The 21,886-nt window shown below is 50.2% G+C and overlaps 1 protein-coding gene across 1 annotated transcript in view; it reads right to left on the bottom strand.

Moving 5' to 3' along the window:
* The window catches only part of ANP32A (acidic nuclear phosphoprotein 32 family member A), a 38,237-nt gene extending 18,080 nt beyond the window's left edge, over positions 1–20,157 (bottom strand). Inside the window, exon 1 of the mRNA XM_061180143.1 lies at positions 19,952–20,157. Coding sequence (XP_061036126.1) covers positions 19,952–20,005 — 54 coding nt within the window. The 5' untranslated portion in view covers positions 20,006–20,157. The remainder of the gene's footprint in view (positions 1–19,951) is intronic.
* Between the last annotated feature and the right edge of the window lie 1,729 nt (positions 20,158–21,886).

Below are 21,886 nucleotides of genomic sequence, written 5' to 3'. Positions count from 1 at the left end.
GGCCAACACAGACAAGGCCGTCCCAGAACACTGCTGTGACGGGACCAAACCAGAAACTCCAACACCTGAAGCAGAACAAACCTGAAGAAGGTGACAAGGGTGGGAAGGCTTCTGAAAACCGTGCCACTAGAAGAACAATGGAAGGAACTAGTAATGTTTAGGCCAGAGGCGGCGGAGACTCATGATAGCTCTCTCTCTCCAACTATTTGAAGGAGAGTCGTATGCAAATAGAATTACATTTATTCTGTGTTCTCCAGCAGCTCAAGAGCTAAGATCAGTGTGCAGGAATTACAAATAGGTAGTTTTCGGCCCAACGTAAAACATAAGAGGGTGTTTACATCTTTACAGCTGTCCCACAAAAGAATGGGCCGTTCTAAGAAAATCAGTGATCCCCCTGTCCCAGTAAGCATACACATTGGAGACTGCTCAGTGACTGTCTGCAAAGAACCGTACACATAAACAGCACTGAACAATTATTAAATGAATTAATAATATTGTATGATGAAGTCCTGCATAAGAGATGAGCCTCGGGTCTTTTCACCTCTTAAAACGCTATGATTGATTCTTTCCTCTTTAAAGAAGCATTATGTGTCTAGGCCACAGGCCCGATGTACTCATTCAACAATATCAACGGAGGATCTTTCAGATGCTGGGCACCTGTGCTAGGCAGTGACCAAACAGCAGAGACCAAAACTGGCTGCCTAGCCCACGGGTTTACAATCTAGTGGAAGAGTGAGATAAGCCAATAAGTGTATATGTCTATATACAACATATATAAATGCTACAAAGGGAAAAAGGGGAAAGAACAGAGATCATGACGAGAGAGGACCTTACAAAGCGTACCACGGAAGGCCGATCCAAGCTGAGCTTTCAGTGGGGACTTGAAGCCAAGTGAAGAGGGCAGAGGGAACAGCCAGGGCAAAGACCCTGAGCAGGGAGCATGCTTGGTCCTTCTGGGGAACAGCTAGGATGCCAGGTGGTGGTAACGGCATTTGTGGAAGGGAAGGAAAGGAAGTGGTGGAGTGAGAAAGGGGTGGGGAGAAGGCGCTGTCTGTCACACACACTCGTGCACACCCATGCGACATTCTGCACCTAACTGGTGGCAGGGTGATGGGTTTCACAAGCAGTGGAAGTCAGAATTGTTTGGACCACAGCAAAGGGGGTAAGACCCAAGACCTGACCATAAGCCTGAGATTTCTCTTGTCTTTCCTTAGAGGAAAAAAGGAGCTTTACTCAGGACTCTGCTCACCCAATGTTTCCCAGTAGAAACGGGCCTCGGCTACACCCCTGGGGAATATCCTATGGCAGAAGGTTTTGCTTATGAGTGTTTGGGTGCATGAGAAGTAGTCAGAAAATGTGGTTTGGTTCCAGGCTTTACCACTTAGGAACTGTGTGGCTTTGGGCAAGACTTCACTGAGACTTAATTTCCTCATCTGTAAAATGGAGAGAAGAATCCCTACCAATCCCACAAATCTCTGTGGGACCGGACGAGGTAAACCGTGCTGTCCTGGAGGATACAGGGAGGAATTTTACGAGCAAGTTTCGTACCCAAAACTTGGCACCCCAGAGAGCAGAGTGGAGGTGTTATGTAGCTGATTCCCCCATACTGCCTTGCACTTAGCTCACAATAAATGTTTGCTGAACTGAAAAGCATTAAAAATAACCTGGGAAAACATGCTGCCATTTTTCTTTCTTCCTATTAAACTGGAGCACTTTGCCAGAATGCTCCAGAACAGTCTCTCGTCTCTGTAATCCTTCATTTAGGGGAAGAACCAACTGAGTCACATCAGGGCAGGGTGTTCTGAGGATAAAGTCCCAGGAATGGGAACAGGAACTAGGCCCGACCCCTCTGCAGAAGGCTCCTGGCTCTCTGCATCACCCCAGTCTTTCTCCAACAGCCTGAGCTGATCCAAGTCCAGGCCACCAACGAAAGAAGGGACCGCAGACCACACTAGGACAGGGTCAGCAGCTCCTGGAAAAGCCCATGAAAGCCAGAGATACACAATATTCACAATATATACACCATGCCATCCACATGAAGCCTTGATCTAATCCAATCACCTCTCCCCTACAGATGGGGAGACTGAAGCCCAGATACATAGACTAGCTAGTCCAAAGCCACTTCCGTTATTTTCTTCTTTTTAATTTTTTGAATAAGTAACACAATCATTCTCAACATATACAGTTAATTCTCCTTCTCGTCCTGTCCAGTAACTATTCCACCCATTAAAAATCCTTCCAGAGTTTGTTTATACATACACAAGCAAATTCAGAATCTTATTTTTCGGGCTTCCCTGGGGCGCAGTGGTTAAGAATCCGCCTGCCAACGCAGGGGACACGGGTTCGAGCCCTGGTCCGGGAAGATCCCACATGCCACGGAGCAACTAAGCCCATATGCCACAACTACTGAGCCTGTCCTCTAAAGCCCACGAGCCACAACTACTGAGCCCACGAGCCACAACTACTGAGCCTGCGTGCCACAACTACTGAAGCCCACGCGCCTTAGAGCCCCTGCTGTGCAACAAGAGAAGCCACCACAATGAGAAGCCTGCGCACTGCAAGGAAGAGTAGCCCCTGCTCACCGCAACTAGAGAAAGCCCGCGCACGGCAACGAAGACCCAACACACAGCCAAAAAAAAGAAGCTTATTTTTCTCTCTTTTATACCACATTAACATATTATATATTGATCTTTGCCTTGCCTTTTTTCATGAAGTTTGTGTAATATACAGTACGCAAAAACCATCCTTGTTTCTTATTTGCATTGTGTTCTGTTGTGTGGCTGTGCCATCATTTTTCTTAACCAGTCCCTTATTTGATGAGTATTTGGGTTACTTCCAATCTTTTGCTATAATGTTGCAATATAGATAAGCTGGCACATATGTCATTTTGCATTCACCCAGCTTATTAACCAAAGAGCTGGAATCAGACCCCACTTCTGACCTGCAGGGCAGCAGTCATAGAGACTGGGAGTTCTAGAATCTAATGGGCTCACCACTGTACCTGTGTGAACAAGTTACCTCGCCTCCATCCGTTCAATACTACTACTTAGAACCTACCAAATGCTAGGCACTGCACCAGGCTCCAACGATAAAGGTATCCTTGCCTTCTGCCCCCAGAGTGTTCAGTCTGGGATAGACAAGCAGAAGGGACTGCTACAGCACACGGGCAAGTTCAGTGTGCCCTGAAGGCCACCTGACCTCTGTGGGCTTGTTTCCCTGCCTGGTAACAGGGTGGCCAGACCTGGACTGTAGGGGGCGTTCTAAAGGATCAAAACGTAATGCTTGCTAAGTACCTAACACGAAGCAAGGCTCGGAGCAGGTGCTCAACAAGGGATAAGCCTAACTCCTGTCCCAGAAGGGGTCCTACTGATGGTAAGGGCAGCAAGGTGTCCTAGGCAAAACACATGGCACTCACTGCCATGCCCGTTCACAACACTTTCCTTACAGAAGGTTGGAATGCACTATTAGTTTTTGAGGCAGCACCCAAGCCCCTAATTATGTCTTAGCCCACTTTTATTGGAGAATGATTTGGCCTTCTCCCACCTTCCAAACCCTCTTTCGTACTTTGAGGTATCCTGGGTATATTTCTCATTTGTGTGCACAAGCCCTCATGTTTGAAGTACATCAGAGCTGTCAGTGGAAACCCAGACACATATTTATTAAGACCCTGGCACAGAAAGGCAAGGATAGGCACATGGAAAGTTGATCTTGTTGGGATTTCCCTGACAGTGTAAAATAATCATTTAAAGGAAAAAAAAAAATCTAAAGGAGAAAAATCACTGAACCTCACATTTGTTTTGTTTACTTTTAAATGTGTTCTATTTCACAATAATACACTTTTAAAAATCTGAAATTCTGACATCATCTGTTTTGCTTTCCTGGGGGAACAAATGCAGCAGAGAAAAGAAAGAAATGGAAGTCAGGAGTGTAGAGTATTTCCATGTTAGCAGCAGCCCCAAAAGTGGCTGAGAGGAGGCAAGAGGTCAAACTTAAGAGGCAAGGTTCCATGCATTGCTCTGAAGCCAATGACCTGGCTTTGCACCAGCTCAGCTCCTCAGTACTATGTGACCTTGAGCTAGTTCACTAGCTTTCTGAGCCTCACTTCCCTCATCTGCTAAAGTGGGAATAATCCCATTCATTTTGTAGTGTTTCTGTATAGATTAAATAAGAACAAATGAGTATCTATGTGCCAGGCACCACAACAGTTAAAAACAAACAAAACACATACAAAAGATACTACTTTCTCTCAATACTTAGCCAAAAGATGAAAATCTAGTGCCTTTCCTTTAGCAGCTCAAAGCAGAACAGGAGGCATCAAATTATCCAGCCCCCATAATACTGGGAAGCCAGGCTCCTAGCAGGCTGATTAATGAGGTCTTACTTCACCAGAAGCTCCTTTCATATTCATGCAAGACGCCTGCTTCTAGATGAAAACTATCAGCCAATTAAGGCTCATCCCGGTCCTTGGGAGAGGGTGGGTCATGGCTGGATTTGTGATCTGACTTAACTGTGGGTTTCTCTCCCTAAAATAAGCTCCGGGGCCTCTGAGTTCTGTCTTACTATCCTTCATCAGAGGCTCTGGCAGGGTCTCCCTTGCCCACTCAAAGGCACTTGACCCCCCATACCAGGTGGGGAGGGCCTGAAAGATCGAGATGGAATCCAAAGAGTACCAGTAGGGGTCCTTCAAGAAACTCTGCTATTTCAGAAGGATGGATAGAAATCCCACCGTGAAAGGAAGCGAGAGCCCGTGGTTACCCAAACCGGGCCGCATCTCTGCCGAGACAGGAGCCTAAGCAGCTCCCGGTGGTGAGCCCGTGCCTGGGGGGCTGACTGGCAGTTACAGATGTGTTCCTGCTCCCCACCCCCCAACACACCAGCCACAAATGAGAAAATAAATCTACTATTGTTAACGAACGCAATTTGGAAGTACCAATCTTTCAAAGTGCGAGCCTCAAGAGGATGATAAAAGACATTATGGGATGAAAAGGCTGGCCTGGGGAAAGGAATAAGGTTGAGAGCAGAGAGTACTGGCCGGTTATAGTTTGCCACTCTTTTGTATCATGTCATTAGCTCATGAATTCTCATCTTAACCTCGCTGGGCCTCAGCTTGCTCCTCAGCAAGATGATTCGTAGGTACTTCCAAATCAGACATCCTAAGTTGCTGGATCAGGGGGGCCGGAAGTCCAGTGTAGGTTACTTGAGCCTCTGCTCTGCTCAGCCTGACCAGAGAAGCCTTCCTGGATCACCTATCCCCTTTAACACAGCTTTATCTGTCTTCATGGGACCTATCACACCAGCAGTCATGCCTTTGCTTGACTTATTGATGGTCTCCCTCGACGGAATGGAAGCCCCACATGGGCAGCCCAGATAATGTCCTTGGTCCTGTTCACTGCTGTATCCGGAATGTTCAGGAAAGAACCTGGCACAGGGCGGGCATTCAATCAATACTGGAAATGAATGACCCTCCACAGTATTTTCTATCTTCAGAAATCACCCTCACAACTCTGGCTAACATCAGGCACCAGCCGGCCAGCGCTGCTCATCATCAGGGACGTCTATGGCCGTTATAATAAGCCTCCTGGGGCTGGCAAGCCATGCGCCCAATACAAGTCTGGTTTCCAGCACAGTGGGCACCTCAAACTGGGATTCAGACCTCGCTGGAGTCTAAGGCCACAGGTCAAGTTCGGAGGTGCTTTTTCACTCTCACATCTGACCCTCTTGGGTGACCACTCCTGACAATGACCACACTGGCCACGGGATCTGAGGGAAGATTCCTGAGTGTCTACAGAGGCCAACTATCTGCCCTGAACCAAGTTCCCCTCGCTTTTAAGAAGCCAGCATTCCATTTCTCCTCCCAGATTGGGAGGAGCCTCACCCCACACAGCAGCCCCCGGAGGGCCCTACCCTAGATGTCTCCCCAGACTCCCAGACCACACCTCAACGTACAGACACACCAGCTCTCTTAACCGAGACTCACAAAGGCATGACTGCAACAGAGCCGCAAACTAGATGGGGGCTCAGAGGAGAACCACTCATTATGGCAGCAGGCCAACCTCTGCAGAGGCTTCTTCAGGCCTCCCAGACAGCTGGGGAGCTTTACTCAAGTCCTTGCCTGCCCACTCTCCCTGGGCTGCACCGGGGTACACCCGAATCTCCATGGGGAAAGGGAGACGTGCAGCATTGCAAGGAACGCCTCGAGTGACTGCAATGGCCTGTTCCTGGCCCTCCATATGGAACAGGCCCCTGTGCCAGAACAGACAGATCCTTCCCACTGGCAGCCAGGCGGGAGGCTGGAGGCCACATGACATCATCACAGCGCCTTCCTGATGCACCCAGCTACAGGGGAGCTGTGCTGGGCTCTGCAAACCGTCAGCGCTGCCCTCCGGCAGGGGGTAATAAAGGGACCCTGACTAATCCAAGGAGAGAGGGTCCACCATGCACACCCTAAGGAGGTGATCCCAGAATCAGTGGAGAGAACACTGCTGCATGACCTAGAAATCCTGGGGACTTCTACATCTCGACATCACCTGGGATGGACACAATTTGCTCCCCTTCCTCCAGTGAGTCAAGGAAGACTTTCTGGAGGAGACCTCTCAGGAGCTGTTTGGACGAAAGATAAAGGCCTGAGCAGGGCAGACCCAGAATTCTGTAGCCACCAGGGGAGCTGAGAGGCAGGAGGGGTTGCTGGCACAGAGCATGCCAGGTAGAGAGCCTCTAACCCCTACCCCACGATAGGAAGGGAGGCCCTGGGGCAGGGGATGTCTGCAGCTTGGCTGATGTAGCTCCAGCCCCACCTCAACAAGAAACTGGGGGCTCTGTCCCTTGCTTGGGACCCCTCCTGCCCTCGCCCACCTGCTTGAGCAGCTCTAAGTGAGGCCTCCTTCTGAGGCAGGCAAAGACAGCCCTCCCAAGAAGTATTCCCACCACACACAAGCTCAGACACCGAGCAAGGGCCTTCTTTAGCCGGGCTGGCTCCCCCTCATTCCAACAGCTCAATCAAGCCCAGGCTGGTTAGAATCTACTAATCTTCAGGGGCTGTCCACAACACACACCTGGCATGAACCTTATTTCTTTCAGTGCTGACAACAGCCCCTGGGAAGCAGGTGTTAGTATTAGTCACCATTTTACAGAAGAGGCAACTGAGGCTTAAAAACGTAACCTACTAGATATCCTCAAGCCACAGGGCTCAGCAGTCCCTGGCACAGCCCAGTACATCTGTCTGCTTGGCCCTTTGGTCCCCTCCTTTTCACAAAATGCCCACTTGCCTCAGTCCCCTGGAGATCAAGGATGGGCCAAGTCCAGCCTTGCTCAATAAATCCCACTTAGCACTCAGCAGCCTCATGAGATACAAGTAAATGAAAACTCACAAGTGTGATGAGCAGGAATCTGGGCACGTGTGAAATGTGTGTGGCCATGGCAGGTGGGGCTGGGGTGGGGGGATACAGTGAGCAGGCCAAGGACCGGGTCCCAGCACCTCAGCAGCTTAAATCCTGCATCCTTTCCAATCTCCTGTTTTCCTTGCTCCATTTTCCTCTCTCTTACATCCGCTTAGCTTACTTCTTCCTACCCGCTGTGAAGTTCTGCACCCCGCCTCAATGTGGCGGCTTCCAACCTTGCTTTAGAGAACCCCTTTAGAGCATTCTAAAAATACACAGACTGGGCACCACCCTCGGAGACTGACTCGGGAGTTGGGTAGAGCCTGGGAATTTCTCAAAATGCTCCCCTGGTGGTTCTGATACACAGCTGGGGTTGAAATCTGCCTTACCAACCACACACCTTTCCTCCTGCCTATGTGCTGTGTTTATATATATATATATATATATACACACACACACACACACACACACACACATATATACGCCTCCCCAGCTCCACCACAGAAACGGGCAGTACGTACCAGCTTTCTGTAACCCGCTCCCCCATGTTCATATCCCTTGCCCCCCAGCCCAGGACATAAGTAACTAGATTCAATGAGCTCTACCTGCTACATGGATACTTACGGAGCGTTCCTAAAGCCCTGTGCATCATCCTGGAGGCTGCGCACACAGCCCATGTCAGTGAATGTGGGCTCCCCTCCACAGCCACACCGTTTGGGCCCGTTGGTGAGGCCAACAGCTCAGGGGAACGCTGGTTACATTACGTGGGATGGGGCTCTCCTCAGGATGCATGCCCCTGAAGAAATCTACAATTAATCCCTTAAAATTTACTATAAGGGCTGTGCTCCCCCCCAGCCCCCACTCACTCAGGACTCACTCACTCACGCCTTCTGCAAGAGGCAGCAGAATCCACCGATCCAGACCTTCTGGGCACTTCTGACTGCAGAGTCCAGGCACAACCTTGCTGATGGTGCCCCACAAAAACACACAGGAACACCGGCAGGCTTCTCTCCTCCAGGTTTCCCTCTGGCCCGCACAGATCCTGCCTTTGACTTATTTCCAGCCTGACGGATAAGCAGGAGAAAGCCTCCTCTCCCCGCTGCCATGACCGGCTGAAGTCTATGGCTGATGGAATCCTCTCATCTCAGGCGCTTCTGGGCCATTCCAAGCATCTTCAGAAGCAGCCCAGGAGTTGGCTTTACTGGACCCCAAGGGATGACCTGAGGGTAATTGGGAGGGTCTGTGCACACAGCCTGACCAGGCAGCACCCAGCTGACATGGGGCAATGGACGCTTGATTTGCTGGGGAGCTCAGGCAGACCACTGGATCTTCCCTGCTTATCAAAGAAGGGCTAAGAATGCTATCCACTCCTACCCATCAACACCAGGGCGGGGAAAATCTTAATAAGGAAAGGGCACTTAATAAGGCACAGGCATTTCTTGTATGCCGTGAACTTTCGTAACCCTATTAAAAATAAAATAAGCAACTGACTGGCTCAATATTAAAAAAACAACCCAATCAAAAAATGGGCATAAGACCTAAAGAGACATTTCTCCAAAGAAGACATATAGATGGCCAAGAAGCACGTGAAAAGCTGCTCAACATCACTAATTATTAGAGAAATGCAAATCAAAACTACAATGAGGTATCACCTCACACCAGTTAGAATGGGCATCATCAGAAAAGCTACAAACAACAAATGCTGGAGAGGGTGTAGAGAAAAGGGAACCCTCTTGCACTGTTGGTGGGAATGTAAACTGACACAGCCACTATGGAGAACAGTATGGAGGTTCCTTAAAAAACTAAAAACAGAATTACCATATGACCCAGCAATCCCACTATTGGGCATATACCCAGAGAAAACCATAATTCAAAAAGACACATGCACCCCAATGTTCACTGCAGCACTATTTACAATAGCCAGGTCACGGAAGCAACCTAAATGCCCATCGACAGACAAATGGATAAAGAAGATGTGGTATATATATATATATATATATATATATATATATATATATATATATATATATATATCTGTATACACAATGGAATATTACTCAGCCATAAAAAGGAACGAAATTGGGTCATTTGTAGAGATATGGATGGATCTAGAGACTGTCATACAGAGCGAAGTCAGAAAGAGAAAAACAAATATCGTATATTAACGCATATATGTGGAACCTAGAAAAATGGTACAGACAAACCAGTTTGCAGGGCAGAAATAGAGACACAGATGTAGAGAACAAACGTATGGACACCAACGGGGGGAAGTGGTGGTGGGGGTGGTGGTGGTGGGAGACTGGGATTGACATGTATACACTAATATGTATAAAATAGATAACTAATAAGGACTTGCTGTATAAAAAATAAGAAAAATTAAATTAAAAAAAAAAAAAAAAAGCAAATGACTGGAGGAGTGGTCTCCTAAGTGGATCAACCCCAGACAATCCACGGGGCTGCCGGAAGAAAACCCTCGGACTTTTAATATTTTTTAACTTAACCTCTTAAATTTTAATTTTTTGGTGTAGTTTTACAATGTACATATTTATAGGCAGTGTATGTGAATAATTCCTAACTGGAGGGAGACATACCGGGGCCAGGGCTCAGGTTCAAATTTTTTACCGACACGGGATATGAAACCCAGAAAAACGTGAAGACCACTAGGCTGAGAAAGTGTGAATCAGCCACCCAGAGGCAGGAGCTCACACTGACCCTGGGAAAGCTGAGGACACCAAACCACAGTGGTGTTTCGGATGCTTTGTTTCAGTGGCTTCGTGCTTGGCTCACCAGACCGTGGGTGATGAAAATGACAAGAACGTGCAAGGACCATGGCTCCTCCACTCACCCAATACTTCTACGATGCCTGGCACGTGCCAAGTGCACTGCTGAGCCCAAACAGGCCCCACCAATCATGCAGCCTATCGGCTACATGGGGACAGAGATGCCATTTCAAACACACGCAGGAATGTCTAATTACAAACTGAAGCTCTTTGAAGGAAATTTCTATAAGAGTTTTAAAACAAAAGAAGACCTAGAGCTGAGGAAGGATGGAGGATGAAGGAGATCGTAAAGATGATTAGATGCTAGGGAAGTAATGGCGGCAGTTCCAGAGTGGAGTAGATTTGAGAGCGTAAACGGTAGTGAGTGAGGCCAGCGCAGTGGGAAAGGGGGGTGAGGAAAAAGAAGAGAGTAAGAGGCAGACCATGCAGGACCCTTGTTGGTCTTATTAAGGCTTTTGGGCTTTATCCTAAGGACAATGGTGTATTTTAAGTACAGGGTGACACGATTACACTTGCATTTTGGTAAGATCATTCTGACAAGTTTGAAGCATGGCTTCAAGGGGGCTTTGTGCAGGGGAAATCGGCTGGATGATATTTTGAACTGACAGGATTTGTGATGGAAAGATCACATGTGTGCATGTGGGGAGGATGGAGGAGGTTGCAGAGGCCATGGGTTCCCATTGGACATGCTGAATGTGGGGCGCTCTGGGGACACTCGGGGGGAGACACTAGGCGCGTCCTGAGCTCAGTCAAGAAGTCAGGCCGGAGATGTTAACAGTAAACGTCAGACCCCAGGCACCACAAAGTACCTGGAGTTGTCAGTGAGGAAGAACAAGATTTTGTGGGGAGGGAATACAGAACAAGAGAGAGCTCAGGGCCTGGGCTTGACTGAGTCCGATACTTCATGGCTGCAGAGAGGAGGGCCAAAGAACCGCAGAAACTGAGGAATGGCCACAGTCGTAGGAGAAATACCGGAGAAAGGGGGAGGTAATGGGGAACGTATCTCATGAAGGTCAAGGGTGGGAATACAGTACTGATGCTGAGGAGTCATGTAAAAGAAGACAGTGAGGGCTGCTGGGATTTGGGGAGCTGTTTAGGAAGCTGAGGAGGCTGAGGTGTGAGAGAAGTGAGGGAAGGGAGAAGGTGGTTAAAGACAACTCAGGAAGTTTGAATGTAAAAGGGGAGAGACGGCCAGTTGCTAGAGGGAGATAGGAGATCAAGGGACGTTTCCTGTCTGCTTTAAGGTGGGAGAAACATCCCAAGCTTGAGAAGGATCCAAAGGAGAGTAGCTAGGTGCCCAGGAGGAAAAAGGTAACTGAAAGGCAGGCGCAGGTAAGACCCAAAGGACAGCTGAGCAGGGCACAGGTTTGGTCTAGGAATTTCTTAGGAAACCAGGAAGTTTCCATTTTCTCTGTGAGGGGAAGGTCGTTGGCTGGGAGGGAGGGGGTGGAGGGTTGGTGGGCAGTTTGAGGAGTAGAGTCTGAATTACTCGCTTTAGGTGGTGACCAGGTGTTGCCCAGGAAAAGGGAGAGTCATGTTATTACCCTCAGCAGAAACTACCTACTTAGAATCCAGTGCTGGGGCTATTCCATGATGTTTAGATGCTAGAGCTACACTCAGATGGAGAAACAACACATTTACCCTTGAATTGCTTGTGGGGAAAAACAACTGGCAAGTTTGAATCTCTGGCTTCTAACCTCTTTCCCCACTGAAACAAATGTTACTTTTTGATATAATGTGTCTGTTGATAATGTAAACTTTTTTTTTAAGTGAATGCCAACTGTGGTGTTCTAACAGAACAGACCGTAATAACGATGACATCTAACGTTTATCGAGCCCTTACTTTGTGCCAGACTGTGTGGTAGGCACTATCACATTGTCATTTTACAAAGACAAAAAGGGGGGGGGCGGTGAGGGTAGAGAGAAGGGGGTGGAGGAACATGCTTGGCGGAGGGCTGCTGGCACAACCAGGAGACTTGGAAGGCACCCATCCGGGCAGGAATTTAGGATAATGATTCCATAATGCCGTGAGAAGGTCTGGGTTGGGAAAGGGCTAAGGAGAGCAGCTTGAGAACACAGGACCCAAGATGAGATGGCTTCAAAGCAGGAGGAATCACTACTGACCCTCGGTGGAGAGATTTCACAAAGCTGCAAATGGCATTCCCGCATTCCTCCAAATCAAACCACAAAACATTCGAGTGTGAAGGAACGAACCTTAATATTCATCCTTTAATGTCTTTTAAACATTAACAAGTAATGAAATCAATTTATGGGTCAAAGCCAGCATTTTTTTTTTTAACAAATATAAAAGTGTTTTATTCACAGTAAGGGAGTGTATTGTCAGTTTTTCAGATAACCTGTGTATGTATCAATATATACACACTGGGTAGTGGTGTAAAACATATTTCTTAGTATAGGAACAAAAAGTTTGAAAGTCACTGATCTCACTCAACGCTCCCATTTTAGAGTGGAGAAAACAGAGGCCCAAAGAGGCCAAACAACTGTCCAAGTTAGTTAATAGCAAGGCTGAGAAGAGCACCCAAGTCTCTAATAGTTCTCTGTTAATTTCCTCACCAAACCGGAATCTCCAAACGCAAATCCCTCTGGGTAAGACAGCCCAGACTTTAATCCACATTAGAGTAAGTGATAGTGGGGTAAGTAAACTCATCTTTTAGATCTGCCACCTGGAGCAAGTTTTGGTAAAAGAAGGCAACAGATGTGTGCACCAGGGCATCTGTGAAGCTGAAACAAAATAAATTTGAGTGAAAACACAGGGGTTTCAGGGTGTGGCCCAGGAGGCAATCAATGGGGCCCAGTGCCAGTGAACAAAGACATCTTATCTTGTTTTACAGGCTTCGTGTTAACAAATGTCATCAGGACAACTGGTTCTATGCAGGGAGGCTGCTTCCATGTCTGGGAAGGGGGCCCAGGCCAACGGGGGCTTTGTTCATCTAGCTTCAACCCATTTTATTAAATGAGAAGTTCGGAATAACAGATGCCTTCACAAGTCTCCATCCCTGCCAGACTCCATCTCTTTAATGAAAACATCATTGTTGGGTATTTATCATTTGTCATATAATTATATTTCAAAGTAATATAAGATTCAGGGGGAGGGTACTTCCTAGGAGACTAGAGCACTAGCTAGAATAGGGGGTGGATAGGTCAAAATGTGTGTGTTGCAGGGGAGGGCATGGTAGCGAACATCTGTAAGGGAGTACCCCCTCTGGACAACAGAGTAATGAGCCTCCTCTTCACCAAGTCATAATTCAGGCTCAACAACGGGGCCAAGCTCATTCGACCAGGGCTCATGACCACTCAGCAACAAACTCTCTGCTCCTTTCCTAAGTGATACACCAGAGTAGAGGGCAGGCACCGTGGTAACGAGACATCTGATGAGCATCCTACACAATCTCCATAAAAGATCCCCAACAGCCCTGAGGTTTATTTAAATGTGGTAAAATTAATATAAAATGAAGCTCTGGATGACCAGCCCCCAAAGCTCAATCAAGGTGCCTGTATTACCTTGAGAGGCTGGTGGTGCAGCAGCGGCCCAGAGAGGGAACTGGGTCTGCAGTTTGCTGTCCTTAAAGTACAGGCCACAGTTATGAGGACTGGGATTCACCCTCTTGGATTTATCGCCTCCTCCCATGGCCTGGCCAATTTTCTATCCATTCCTTCTGCTCATTAGCTCAGGCACAAGAGGCTAGAGAGGTAGAAAGAAGGGCTCTGGAACTCAAAGCCACTTTGCTGCTAGTACATTCCCCAGGCAACATGCCCGGTGGAAGAGCAGCAGGCCCAAACTAGAGATTCTAGGATTATCTGTGCTTTTCAGTGATCTGTGCTCTGAAGTTCTGATGTCAGCCACCAGGTACACAGCTGCTGCACCTTCCAGGCCTCAAAGCTCAAACCGTTGCAGTTCAAAGCTCCTTTTCTCTAGCTCTGAGAAGACATCTAAAACTTAAGGGTAACCATTTAACTACAAGGTATGCAAAAACCTTTTGAAATATCCTGAATATGCAAGATGAAGAATTTTGGTTGGTTACACAGAATAACTTCTGGATAGAAGGGATGCTCAATTTTACACCAGCAACAAGTACGATTTCTCTTCTTATGGATGTTCATGGATTGAGGCTGATTTCCACCAGACATCAACTAGATAAAAGGCACATGTAAAAGGACTTGGAAAGACCCCTAAGGTACCACCCAGAAGAAAGGCTTACACGCTTAATAAAAAATTTAATAATCAAAAAAATTAAAAAATTGAGATCCCAAGGTCCTTCCCCACAATCTATTAAACTAGGGATTACCAAACTTTTTCTGTAAGGGGCCAGATAGTAAACCTTACCTAAAGGCAAAACTGACAATACTACATAAGCACTTTTATAATGAAAGAAAACAAATTTCCACAATTCTTTTATTGATAAAATTCAAAACATATAATGAGCACAATTTTTTTCCTAATAAAGGTCCAAGGAGACAAGTATAATTCTTTGCAGGGGGGAAAGGGAGACAACATTTCACTTAACTGGGATTCAGTGTTCCACATCATCAAACTGATTGCAATGTTTACATGTACAAATTATTCTTAGCTCGTGATACAAACACAGGCAGTTCACCCAAAATTTGGCAATGCCTGTGCTAAATCAATGTCCAGGGGTGGAGCCAGGAATCTGCATTCTACATGCACCCGGATGATTCTGGTGATGGGCCACGTTTGGGACCCAACAGACTATACAATTTTCCAAGTCCTTACTGTCTAACTAAGGACCTCCGGTTTTACAGTGGGAGCAGAACCCAACTCTGCTGCTTACCAGCTGTTTGACCTACTCTCCCAGCCTGGATGATTCACCCTCACAACAGAGGATGTCACCCTGCTTGGCCTATCCTTAAGGAGTTGTTGGAGGATTAAGTGAGATGATCCATGAAGTGTTATTAGTAAATTAGATCCTGGAAACCAAGGACATGCCAATTCTGTTCAGCTTTTTGTCTGATAATAAAAGTGGGAAATGCATTACACGCACGATACCACACACACCACTGCCTGAGTGGCTCCTGCTTATCTTCTCATTCCTCAAAATGTGTCCCCCAACACCTAAAAGGCCAGATTCTAACCAGATGTGATGTGCTAACCCAAACTAGGGAAGTGTATGTATGGCCTCCTCCTTAAAACCGACAAGCCAGAGAGCCTCTGATCCTGACCACCCACCTCAGTATCTTCAACCAGGAGGCTGTCCAGTCTTCTAACTCTCTCATAGGTGGCAATATTTCAAAGCCAAGGAAGAAGCAGCTCTTCCCCACAGTCTCTTACAAGTAAGGGTACTTCAGGGGAGGCAGTATAGAAGTTGAGTATGCAGATTGGCTGTGATAACATCTTTATGCCTCGATTTCCTATGTTAATATAAGGATTATAATAGTACCTGCCTCCTAGTGCTGCTGTGGGGACTAAATTAACTGATATGTGTAATCCACTTAAAACTGTACCAGGCATAGCATGGGTGCTATACAAGCATCAGCTATTATTATTGTTGTTCTCTAAACCCTAGAGACGCCCAAAGTTGTGCTGCATCACACACCCCCTATCTCTCTGAGAATAACACTATCACATACTGAGCACCTGAGGGCCAGATCAAGCCAGTTTTGTCACTGACTCATTAAATAGGATTATTCCCATTTTACAGGTGAGGAAACGAAGGATCAAAGAGGTAGGTTAAGTTAACCGGCCTGAGATCACAGGGGCAGGTTAACTTATCTTACCTCTGTGACACGAGGAATTTACACTTAGGCCTGTGTGGTTCTACTACCCAGCTCCCCCGTGAAGCCCTCAGGCTCAAAACTACCATCAGCAGCAGCAATCCAGTACCAAAACATAACTGACCATGTCCATACAGAACTCATGCTCAATTTTCTGTTTCTGGATCCCTGGTAGGCTTGCATAAACTGGAGTTAATATCAGGCTACTTGAACCCAATTAGGCAGTAAGTCAGTCTGGAAAACATGATGTGACGTATTCCAAAGGTCAAAGTTAAACCTGGCTTCCTGGGCAGCCTTGGCCGGGCACTGCCATGAATGCTAGTCTCCATGCAGACGTCTACCAGAGTTTAACCAGTGAGGTGCTTAACCAGCATGGATATCAGCTTTTAAAAAGTCTCAGAGAGATGCCGGCGACGCGATGCCTTGCCTGGTTCACAGTCAACAGCCAGAGAAAGGCAGTTAGAAAAAAAAAAGACATCATTTACTTTTTTAAAAGCAACCCTTATTCCCTAATCTTTTCGGTTTAGGGTTACATTTACTACTGTAGCTGCCTTCCCCTGGGCAAAAATAAAAGGAGGAGGGGCAGAGGAAGAGCAAGGGGGCCTCCCCTAGCAGCCAGCAGGGCGCTGCAACACCCACCTGAAACACCGAGCGCGACCTACCTTCCCGGAGAGCCCAGCCCCGGAGGGCGTTTCCCCAACGCATCAACTCGTCCCTCCCGGCTAAGCGGCTGCTGTCCTCGGCTTCAGTCAGGGCCGCTAGAGTCGCGTGCGCCCCCCCCCAAAAGAAACCTCATGTTTAATTTCTCCCCCCACCCTCCTATCAGTTTCGCATAAAGAGCAAACACCAGGGCGATCCGTTCGTCTTTAGGGCCACATTGAACTACGTCTAAAACGCCTGCAGGAGAAAAGACGAAATACTGCCGAGAAGAGGGGCGGGGGAGGCAGGGAGCGCGCTGGGGGTGGGGGGAGCACTCGCCGGGAGGATCGTCGCCCTCCCGGAGCAACGGCCGCCGCAACGCTCCAGCAGAGCCTCAGGCCGTTGGCAAGGGGCGGGGACCCCCATCGGGGCGCAGAGCACAACTGGGGGTCCCCGGAGCCCGCTCCCCCTGCTGCCTCCACGTCCGGGGCCGTCGGGGCGATGGCGCAAGTCTGCGCCCCCCCCACCCAGGGACAACAGCCACGGTGACAAAATGGCAGCCCGGCGCCCGGCAGTCGTGCCACAGGCGAGCAGGGCCCCGGCGGCCGCCCCTGCCCCCCAGTAACGCCTCGGCGCCCTTCGGGCTCGGCCTCCGGCGGGCCTGGCCGTTACAAAAACAATAATAATAAATAAAACACCTCGAGCTCCAAAACAGCTCGGGAAGCCAAAAGGCCCGCCCGGAGGCCAGCCCGGCGCGCCCGCACCCCGACCCGCGCGCGCGAGGCCCGGCCGCCGGGTCGCCCGGCGGCCGGCCCGCGCCCCGCGCCGCATGGAGCCCGGCGCCCGCATTAGGAGCCCCGCGCTCGGCGCCGGCCGCGCCATGGGGGAGGGGAGGGGCGGGCCGCGCGAGACCCGGGAAACATGGCTGCTTGTCCTATTTCGGCGTCGCGGCGTGGCCACCAGCCCCCGGATCAGAGTTGGGAGAGGCTCCGAAGGTGGGTGTGTGGGGGCCCTGGGGGGAGCACGGCAGGGAGGGGTGCAGGGGGCGCTCTCCGGGAGCTATTTGTCTTAAGAACGTTTAAAAAACCGAGTTTCTCCTCCCTTACCCCTTTTGTCCCTCATTAGCTAGCTTTCTCCCCCTCCTCCGCAAACGGACAGAAAGTGCCCCCTCCACCCCCACCCGCGCCCCACCCCGCCTCAAGGTAGGGGGCAGGCGTGTGGGCCGGGAGACTCGAAGGCGAGGGGGCGTAAGCGTGAGAAATCGCTCCCAGTTCGGCGCGGTGCGCTCCCCTCCCCCAGCACACACTCGGGAAGTTTAAAGAGCCGGTTCGACCCGCTTTCGATCTCGCTCCCAGTTGGCCAGCAGCGGCGATAGGGTTGGCCGGGCGAACCGTGCCTCCACACCCTCCCACCGCGACCCCGGCCCCCTACTTGGCGCCCTTCCCCCTCCGCACGGGGGGCTTCCGGAAAGTACGCGGGAAGCCCGCGGCTCCGGCCCCCTCCCCCAACACCACACCCAGCCCCCCAATCCTCTGGCTCAGGGTCCAAGCTGGGATGAAACCGGCCAGAGAAAGGCAAACCGCCGGCAAATTGTTCGCGGAAACTCCAGCGTCCTCCGGCGGGCAACCCCTCCCCTCCCTCCGCCACCCCCTCCCCGCCCTGCGCGCCATAAGGCATTGCACGTCTACAGTCCACAGCTGCGTTATGATGGGGGGGGGGGCACAAAAAGAATCTTGTTTTCAAAAGTCTCACTCAGGTTTGGGGGAGGAAGTAGAGAAAAGAGGAAGCAAGGCCTGCCTGCGCCAGGGATTCGGGTTTTAACGGGCTGGAGGGGCGACAGGTTAGCGCACAGTGCTACCCCAAACTCCCAACTCTGTGGAACCCTGGCCACTGGGGCTGGGGTGAGGGGTCCTCCCGCCCGCGCTCCGCTGGTCCCCGGAGGGGCCACGAGAGGAGTCAACCAGCGTCTCCGCCCCAGACCTGGGGTCTCCTCCGCTGAGCCTCCAACTCACATAAAACAGTGTTTGAAAGCGAGAGGGAGACAAATAAAAACGGCCGTTTGAGTAACCCACCCTCACCTTTCCCCTCCTCGGGGGTAGGCTTTTGCCCGAGCCTCCCAGTTCCCATCGGTGTAAGTTTCCTCCGGCCGTACTCCCGCTACTGCCCAATCAATAACGGCGAGGGGAAGGCAAACTCCCATCCCGGAGCTGCGTGTCTGCTAAGCCCGCACAAATCTGGACCCAGCCAATACCCACCACAGGCACCAGCTCTGGGCAGCTCGCGTCCTGACAAAGTTTCCCGGGCCCATTTATTAACTGGGCGCCGAATGGCTGCCAAGGAGCCCACCCTAGAGAAAGACGGGCCGGGGGTCGGGGCCGGGGGTCGCCAGGGCTCAAAGGCTAGCATCTTAGGGAGGCCGGAAGGAGCAGGGGCGAGGGGGGACCGGGACGTAGCCTTTGGGTAACTTGCAGTAGCGATCGCGCGAGGTGGGAAGGCGCGGGGATTATCTGTGCCTTTGCACGTTCGAAAATCCCTCCCCCCGTCTTCCAATTTATCCTCCCTTCAGAAGGAAAGGAAGAAACATCAGCATCTGGCCCGAAGGTGGGGTGGAAAGAGTGAGGGAGAAAGAGGAGGAGAGGAAGGGAGGCAGAGAAAGGGAGGGAGGGAGAGAAAGGGCGCGTTCACGAACACTACAAAGTTACAAATATGGCTCCCCCGTCTCTCGCCTCATCACTGCAAAGAAATGAAGACGCACTTTAAACTCGAGCCATTCCCAACTCCACTGCAGCCCCCTCCCCACGCGCTCTCCCCAGGGGCCTCGGCCCACATTTATCAGAAACTAAACCGGACTCGCGAAGCCCAAAACTTATTGTGTGTGTGCGAGCGAGCGAGCGAGCGAGCGAGAGAGAAAGGGAGGGGGAAGGCGCGGGAGGGGGGCGGAAGGGGGGATTCATTTATAAAATATAGAACCCCCTTTTTTTGTTGTTAAATCCAGGAGGCAGCCCCTCTCCTCCTCCTCTCTTGTTAATCTTTCCCTCAGACGGAGTCACGGGAGCAGCGAGCTCAGAGGGTTATTTTGCCTCATTCTCTCCGACCCAAACGCGTGCGCCCGCTGGCCCCGATGGGTGCACACTCTCGCACCCACACTCGCACACGCGGGAGCACACGCACAGGTAGTCACACACCAAGGGCAGCGGCGGCGGCAGCCGGAACATGCTCGGATGGCACTGCAACCCCCCAACCTTGCAATTCATTTGCAGTCCGACCCCCAAACCCACATCTCCCGGGCGCCCCCCTCAAAAAAAAGTGCCTCCCCCCAACGCACACACACACAAACACACACACACACACACACACACAAAGTAGGAGAATGGACCGACAGAGATATTTTTGGCAAATGCTCACATCAGAGGGCGTCCTGTTCCGCAGCTCTAAATGAATCCGTTTGTCCATGTCCATCTCTCGCGCTCTCTCTCTGCAGAGGCTCCCGCGCCGGCGGAATTCAATCAATAAACCCCGAACCCACGGCCGCGCGTTTTAGGACTTTGAAGGCTCAACCAGCTCCGCTCGGTTCTCGAGCCCCCAGCACCCGCGGCGCACACTAACCTGATCACCGTGGAGGCGGGATTGGCAGCCCGGAAGAGTGGCAGCAGCCTTAGCCAATCGCCGCCGAGGGTCTCCGGGCAACAGCGAATGGTGGCGGAGGCGGGGGGGAAGGGACCAATGGGCGGGCTGCGCAGCCGGCCAGGGAGGCTCAGCCATTTGGTTGTGGTGCCGGAGACGGACCCCTTTAGATTTCGGGGCGGCTGAGGAGCGCGGCGGCAGCTCGGCGGCTGAGCGAGGGGGGTGGGCGGAATGTAGGGGGAAGGGAAGGTGACTGTGCCTGGAGGGCCGAGCCGCCCGGCCTCGCCAGCCCGCCGCCGCCTCAGCGTTTGGCCGGGGGCGGGGCCGCAGGTGCGTTATACGAAAGGGAGGGGCGCGGCCGGAGGGGCCGGGGGTCGGGGTCCTCGCCGGGCCATGGGCTTCGTGGGGTTGCCCCGGGCCTGACCGCGCCGCACGACCGGGTTGTGGAAAGAGGCAGACGGCGAGAGGTCTGGGGGCCGTGGACTGCCCGGCGGGCGGGTGGATGAAAGGCCTGGAAAGAGGGGAGGGGTCAAGGGTGCGGTGGGGGGAGGGGCTGGTCATTTTCTGGGTCCAGCGGGCAGAGCTAGTGGAGCGTGGCTGCTGCCCCCCATCTCCTCTGCGGGTTCCCACCCCCGGGCTGCGGCTCACAGCCCGCGCGCCCTTTCGCCTCCCGCCTCCTCGTAGTCCAGCCGTGGCCATCGCAGCCCCTTGAATACATAAGTAAATAAAAAGCAAGATGCGTCCACTTCTGGATGACTTACCTTGCGGTCTCGACTCTCCATGGAGAGACATTTCAGTTTGCATGTCAGCTTGGAAGGAGTGATCACCAAGAGGCACCCGGGGTTTTGTTTAATCAATAAATGAGTGAAGACCATGGACTAAGAATTCATGCTGAATATATTGAATATCTTAAAAAATGGAAAGGGAAGGTGCTAGTAACTCCTGGTTTTCTGGACCGAACATAATTTATGGGCTTTATAGACCTAGTGAAAGAAAACGGCGCACAGTTTATTTTAATTGTCCACCTGAGTCATTTGGTTCAATCTGGGCTGCCAAAGAGGCTCTATTTGGAGCACTTTCTCCAAGTTTTACGGTTTGCTTGCTTTCGGTTTTTTGAATCACATTAGTTGTAAGAGACCTTAAAGCCTTAATTCCTACTTGGTTAACAACTTCTTATGGCCAGTTCTAGGACAGTGTTGTGTACTACGTTGGCTGCCTATGTCTGTTAACAAATCATGGGGATTGTTGTCAACAGGACAGGTACATCTCCACACAACTGTTTTTCGATTCTTTTATTTCTACACATCTACACTCTTCCTCATGCACTCCAAGGTAGTTCTTTTGCATACATTGTGTTTATTTTTCAGGGACATGGGTTCAAGGGAGAGATAAACCAATATGTATGTTGCAAGTTTGAAATATTGTTACATAACACCAATACAGTTTCATTCTTGAGCATACAAAGTTTAGGAGGAAATAAAAAGTGACAGAATGTAAATAAAAGGCACATATAGAATGCTTACACTGGGGAAAAAACTGTAGTAACTTTAATTTTGTAACCCGACGATTGCAAATGTGAAATCCTGCAACTAAGCATTTTACTCAGTAAATTCTTCTTTCAGATAAAATATTAAGTGGAATTGGAAAAGTGATCATGTATACTCTGAGTAGCTGTGAAATGCAAAATAAAAATGGAAAGCCATTGTTTTATTTCAT

Source organism: Eubalaena glacialis, chromosome 2 (genome assembly GCF_028564815.1).
Source record: "Eubalaena glacialis isolate mEubGla1 chromosome 2, mEubGla1.1.hap2.+ XY, whole genome shotgun sequence".
NCBI lineage: Eukaryota > Metazoa > Chordata > Mammalia > Artiodactyla > Balaenidae > Eubalaena > Eubalaena glacialis.
Note: the sequence above shows the minus strand (reverse complement) of the source record. Positions and strands in the feature narration are given on the sequence as shown.